The following is a 5,908-nucleotide window of genomic DNA, read 5'->3' as shown; positions in this document are numbered from 1 at the left end:
TCTGCGGTTAAGGTTGGGTGGCAAGGCGGATAGGTGTGTAATTTGCCTTTATAATAGCTGCAGCCTGCAGGCAATGGGGGGAGGGATTACTTTTCGATAAGGCAATGAACTTCTGAGGATTTGGGGGAGGGATCACTTGTATATAGGATTTGGGGGAGGGATCACTTGTACACTGTGAATAATATTACTTCCGATCCCAAAAATTACAATTCAAATTCCTTATTATATATAGTGATGCAAATTTACTTCTTTTTCTAATTTCTAACGTGTGATAAATGCTACATACACATCTTTAAAAATTAATTAATTTCCCATTATTCACTAATTATCTGTTGTATTATTTTTAATATACTATATTTTGCATATTACTATATTCTTTTTAGTATATTAAAAATATATTTTGTATTCAGAGATAATACATTATTTGAATAATAAATAATACTTTCAGTATTCAAATAATGTACGTTTAATATATTAAAAATATTTTTTTTTTATAATTCGCACAGCACTGTGTGGACTAAGTTCAACCTAAAATTTTGTCAATAGTAAATGAGTAAATGGTAAACTATCTCGAATTTGTCATTTGATAAAATTCATGGCGAGAACTAAGTTTGAGAAACAAATATGAAAAGTCTCTTTCAAAAAAAAAAATTTAAACACATTTTATATTGAAAATAATCCTTTTTTATTTGAATAGGTATTTTAGGTTAATTTCAAATTTTTTAGATAATCAAACAATGAAAATTTAAAAAAAAAAAATAATAATAATAATAATAATAATAATAATAATAATAATAAGAACAACAACAACAACGTAGGAAAGTCATTTTCAATTTTTTTTTTCAAGACATACTTTCTCTAAGAGTGTGTTTAAAATTCGAAAAATGATTTCTATAAATTATTTTTCAAGTTTTCAGTGTTTGGAAAACATTTTCGTTGACGGAACAAAATAAGGTCATTTTGGGAAAATGATTTCCACCAAAATTTGGCGAAAGTCATTTTCTACCAAACGCACAACAAGGTTTCCGGTCTGCCAGAAACCAATGATATTTTTTAATATAATTTTTAATAAATAAAATTATACTTAATATTATTATAAATATTTTATATTCTAAATAAAATAATTAACCAAACACACCAAGGCGGTTTTTCATAATGAACCCAACACTGTAAATGAAAAATATTTTCTGAAAAATGACTGATTTCCGGTCAAAGAAAATCAAAGTCAATTTTTAAAAAAATGACTTCGTCTTTTTTGGGAAGTAATTTTCCACTGCAGCCTGCTCCATCTTCGGACGGTCCTATAACAATGGTAGAGTGGTTCCCCACGAAAATCAAAAAAATTGGTATCCGACGAAAACCAATTCGAAGCTGGAAACCACATCTTATTTCCAAACATTTTTTTTTTAATGAAACCATTTACCATTGTTCATTTTTTAATTTTTTTTATAAACAATACTAATTTTTATTTATGAAACCAATGTTTTGAATGGAAAGGAATGAAACAAATGTTTAATTATACAAATCTGTTTCTTTTATAAAAATAACCAAACATACCAAAACATTTTCCAAAGTATAACCAAAAAAAAAAAAAAAAAAAAAAAAAAACAAAACAAAAAAAACAAAAAACAAAACAAAAAATAAGTAATTTTTCAGAATTCATTTTCTTGATTTCTAAATACCCCTTAAATTAAATTTTATGTCACTTTTACAATTATTCACATAAGAGAAACTGCTAGTCTTAACACGTGTCCTGATTGCTGCTTCAACTAGCAGCGAAAATCTGGAAATCGAGAACAATCTGCTCTTGCTCCATCGAGTTCAGTTACAAGACGAAGCAGAACCAGGAGAGCATCTGGCAATTTTTAGTTGGTGGCCATGGCTGATGGTAAAAGAACCGTTCTTGTTACCGGAGCTGGTGGCAGAACCGGTAGATTTCCCATCTTTTTCCTTCGTTGTAATCGGATATATGCCGTTTTGGACTTTCTATGTGTATTCATAAAAGGGTTCCATTGATTTTGCCTTATCTGTACCTTTTAGCGAAATTCGCGCGATTCTGATGGGTTGAATTGAAAACTGGGCTTATACATTTCTCTTGCTAATATTGGAAGTATTACGAGAAAGCATCGTAATTTGATATTTGCTAGAGTATCACGAATTGAATTGCTGGATTGGCCTTTCGGGTCAGTTGAAATGTGACCGAGAAAGCTTAGAATAGTGAGAAAAAAGGTGTTCATATCCCAAATTTGGATCCTTTATCGAATTAGAGGTTAGGAACTTTTTAAGTACCTTGAGTTTTTCTGTAGTGAAGCTCTTTCGGTCGATATTAACATTGGATTGCATTTGTGTTATATTGCCTATCTATCAAATAATTAAAAGGCAAAAAGTAATCATTGGTGGAAACATTTGTAGCATTAGAATGCCAAATGGATAATAATGATTCATGATCAAGTTTTGCTGTTTATCTTTCTCTGAACTTGTTCATGAAGGCAGTCTCAAGATCACAAAAGTTTGATCACTTTGGTTCTTAGAGTCCTCATATTATGAGAATGCTACCAGAAATTTGTGGTCGTTTAGGTTGTTTAGTTGGAAGTAAAGTCTTTATCTTTATCATGTTATTACTGTAGCACATAAATGCAACATTCTTTGAAAATCATGTCTTCCAAAGTTGTTTGTTCACTTACTTTTCTGTTGATGACAGGGCAAATTGTGTATAAGAAGTTGAGGGAGAATTCAGACAAGTATATTACAAGAGGTTTGGTGAGAAGTGAGGAGAGCAAGGCGAGAATTGGTGGCGCAGATGATATTTACATTGGTGATATAAGGAATGCTGAGAGCATAGTTCCTGCAATTCAGGGTATCGATGCTATTATAATTCTTACAAGTGCTGTGCCAAAGATGAAACCAGGTTTCGATCCATCTAAAGGTGAAAGGCCAGAGTTCTACTTTGAAGATGGATTATCCCCTGAACAAGTGAGCTTTACAGTTGAACTTGTTCTCAATTTGTATTTCCGTTTTATCTTTCTCACACCTTACTAATGATATGATTGATCTATTCTAGGTGGACTGGATTGGGCAGAAGAATCAAATAGATACTGGTGAGGGCTGTGAATTTTTATTTATCTAAATTGAACTTATCCAAATTCTGAATAATGTTTGTATTGTTGAATCATTATCAATTTACAGCTAAGGCCGCAGGAGTAAAGCATATTGTGCTGGTTGGGTCAATGGGAGGAACAAATCCTAACCACCCCCTGAACACCTTAGGAAATGGAAACATATTGGTGTGTGGACTACTCATTTTCCTTAAATCTTTATTGCATAATCCGTCCTTCTTCTGTGTCCTTGTGTGCTATTCAAAGGGTGCTTGTGCTATCTGATGCTCTCCTAACCGTCTTTCTTTCCATGGTTAGACTTGCATCACCATCTACTCTAAGATGTATGATGCAATTAGCTATCAAAATGATAAAGATTTGTGGTGCAACCATGGAATCTACCTTTTCTTTGATAGTATGCATGAAAAGCTTTTCTTGAAGAAAAAAAATAGTATATAACAGCAATTGTTATGACAAATAAAAGATAAGAATAGAACTTGTTTCTTTCAGGGTAAAGAGAAAATATGACATGACTGGTGCCTACTTGTAACCTGAGCTTGCTTTGACTTTTTTGTTTCTTTCGTTCTCTGTTTGTCTTGCTCTCTGTGTTGAAACGGTTTTGATCTAGAACTTATGACTACAGATTTGGAAGAGGAAGTCTGAAGAGTATTTAGCGGACTCTGGAGTCCCATATACCATTATTAGGTAACCCTTCTCTCCCTTCACATTTTTGCGAGTGTGCAGACTATCGTTTTGGGTTCTTGGTATTAACTCTATTGCAGTTATTCTCGGTATTTGTAACTTTAACCTCTCTGGTTTGTGCAGAGCCGGGGGCTTGCAAGATAAGAATGGTGGTGAGCGGGAGCTACTTGTTGGAAAGGACGATGAACTTCTTCAGACAGAGAATAGAACTGTTACCAGGGCTGATGTTGCAGAAGTCTGCATTCAGGTATCGTTTAATTCGTTTTGCTCCTATGCTCTTTGTAATAGCACCATTTCGTTACCTCATAAACTCCATTCTCATATTGGCAGGCTGTACTGTTCGATGAGGCGAAATCCAAGGCATTCGATTTGGGCTCAAAACCTGAGGGTACTGGAACACCAACTAAGGATTTTAAGGCCCTTTTTGCCCAAGTGACCACCCGCTTCTAATTTGCTGCATCAACTTTGAACCATCATCTTTTCCAGTTGTTTTATGCCTAGATCAAATGTTGATCCACAATTTGCAAATCACATATGTAATTGCCTTGTGACAATTGTCAGACTCAATTCAAAATGTATTGCTCCAGGATTGTATTACTGAACAGTCTGAACAATCCTAGATTTGTCTTTATATAATACATGGGCTCTTTTGGCTGTTAAATATTACTGGCTTTAGATTCATTTTCTTGGAAATTTTTGTAACTACAAGTTACAATTTGATTCTGATCAATTATCTTAAGCTAATTTACCTTGTTAAGTGGGACTTACTTAATACACATGCTCAGATAATAATGTGTAAACCCATTAAGATTAAGACAACAGCTTTCACTACATATGTTGGTGTACGGTGTACCCGCATCCCAGCTGATCAAGAATGGTGACCCATTGATATCTTTCCTCTGATAAACTCGTGTCAAAAAATGGCGCTCGCGGTATCCCTAAACTGTACCCTCTTTCACAAACCATTTTCTCCACCGAACCCTAATTTCAATTCCCCTTTAGTTTCTCCTAACCAAATTCGTCACTTCAATCATCTCTTTCCCAACAAAAAAGTCTGGTTCTTTTCCTTTGTATTGTTTTTTTTTTTTAATTTATTTAATTATTATTGAAAACCCATTATTGATGTCATGTTTTGGATTTGTTAGTTTTTAATCTGTTCTCTGTTTGCAGATAAGGTGGGCGAAGGAGAGTCGTTTGGTTATTGCTAATGGGGCAGAGAAAGACTCCAGCCATAGCAGCTCTCAAGGTCAGCTCCTACACTCTGCCACACTGGGGAGGGCATTTTTGATGTAGAAAGTTTCCAACTTGAATTTATGAATTGAGTTTCCTGTGTGTTTTAATTCAGATGAGGAAGTGAATAATTTGGGGGTTAAAGCTGCATTGTCTATGCTCAAGTTCTACAAAAGTGAGTTTTTTTTTTTTTTTTTGGGTAACTATCCAGATAGAAGCAAAATTATTTACAGTTATATTTAAATTGGCATTTATATATATTGGTTTGGCTTAAGAATTGGGTATTGAGCAGGAGAAATCTCACCATTGTTGCCAAATAGCTGTCGATACATTCCTACATGCAGTGAGTATTCCATGATTGCTTACAAGAAATATGGAGTTGTGAAGGGGACAGTCTTGACTGCTTGGCGTCTCTGTCGCTGTAATCCTCTGGGTAATATTTCTTCTTTAAAAAAAAAAAAAAATTAAATTGGCCTAGTTGGAACTTGTATTAACCTTGTATCTATCCAATATTATCTGTTGCTTTTGTTTGGTTGTTAATGCATATTGAACTCTTGTAATATATTTAGTGGTTATACCTAATTGATAAATAATATTTGTTATCATCATCGTCGTCATTTAACTATGACAGGAGGATCTGGCTTCGATCCCCCGAGATGGTTTGATGAGGCAAGTCCACCGGAGCAATGAGCATTTTGACAGTAGATTTTGGTTCCTTCATTATACAAATTAAATCATGTTTGCATCTTCATTGCATATATAGCAGCATTTTGACAGTAGATTTTGGTTTTCCTGATATTGATATCTCTTCTTCTATTACAAGTTGCCACATTATTCCTTTGTAGAAAAAAATGGCATCTGACATCTGATCAGAAAAAAAA

The 5,908-nt window shown here is 33.8% G+C and overlaps 2 protein-coding genes across 2 annotated transcripts; both read left to right on the top strand.

Moving 5' to 3' along the window:
- The first annotated feature begins 1,721 nt into the window (after nucleotides 1–1,721).
- Nucleotides 1,722–4,458, top strand: LOC109159019 (uncharacterized protein At5g02240). The gene is made up of 7 exons (XM_019306997.1): nucleotides 1,722–1,930; nucleotides 2,702–2,973; nucleotides 3,062–3,098; nucleotides 3,187–3,284; nucleotides 3,739–3,800; nucleotides 3,921–4,044; nucleotides 4,128–4,458. The coding sequence occupies exons 1-7, from the start codon at nucleotides 1,879–1,881 to the stop codon at nucleotides 4,245–4,247; spliced, it is 765 nt and encodes a 254-aa protein (XP_019162542.1). The 5' UTR covers nucleotides 1,722–1,878; the 3' UTR covers nucleotides 4,248–4,458.
- Nucleotides 4,459–4,668: 210 nt separating this feature from the next.
- Nucleotides 4,669–5,908, top strand: LOC109159021 (UPF0161 protein At3g09310). The gene is made up of 5 exons (XM_019306999.1): nucleotides 4,669–4,849; nucleotides 4,968–5,043; nucleotides 5,143–5,202; nucleotides 5,320–5,460; nucleotides 5,659–5,908. Exons 1-5 carry the CDS (start codon nucleotides 4,718–4,720, stop codon nucleotides 5,715–5,717), a joined length of 468 nt encoding a protein of 155 aa, XP_019162544.1. The 5' UTR covers nucleotides 4,669–4,717; the 3' UTR covers nucleotides 5,718–5,908.

This window comes from Ipomoea nil, unplaced genomic scaffold (genome assembly GCF_001879475.1).
Source record: "Ipomoea nil cultivar Tokyo-kokei standard unplaced genomic scaffold, Asagao_1.1 scaffold2826, whole genome shotgun sequence".
In the NCBI taxonomy this organism is placed as follows: Eukaryota; Viridiplantae; Streptophyta; class Magnoliopsida; order Solanales; family Convolvulaceae; genus Ipomoea; species Ipomoea nil.
Note: the sequence above shows the minus strand (reverse complement) of the source record. Positions and strands in the feature narration are given on the sequence as shown.

Coding starts and splice junctions, on each gene's coding strand:
- LOC109159019 (XM_019306997.1), top strand. CDS start 1,879: ATGGCTGATGGTAAAAGAACCGTTCTTGTTACCGGAGCTGGTGGCAGA. Junction 3,285..3,738: donor TAGGAAATGGAAACATATTG/GTGTGTGGACTA, acceptor TTATGACTACAG/ATTTGGAAGAGGAAGTCTGA. Junction 4,045..4,127: donor TTGCAGAAGTCTGCATTCAG/GTATCGTTTAAT, acceptor TCATATTGGCAG/GCTGTACTGTTCGATGAGGC.
- LOC109159021 (XM_019306999.1), top strand. CDS start 4,718: ATGGCGCTCGCGGTATCCCTAAACTGTACCCTCTTTCACAAACCATTT. Junction 4,850..4,967: donor ATCTCTTTCCCAACAAAAAA/GTCTGGTTCTTT, acceptor CTCTGTTTGCAG/ATAAGGTGGGCGAAGGAGAG. Junction 5,461..5,658: donor CTGTCGCTGTAATCCTCTGG/GTAATATTTCTT, acceptor TAACTATGACAG/GAGGATCTGGCTTCGATCCC.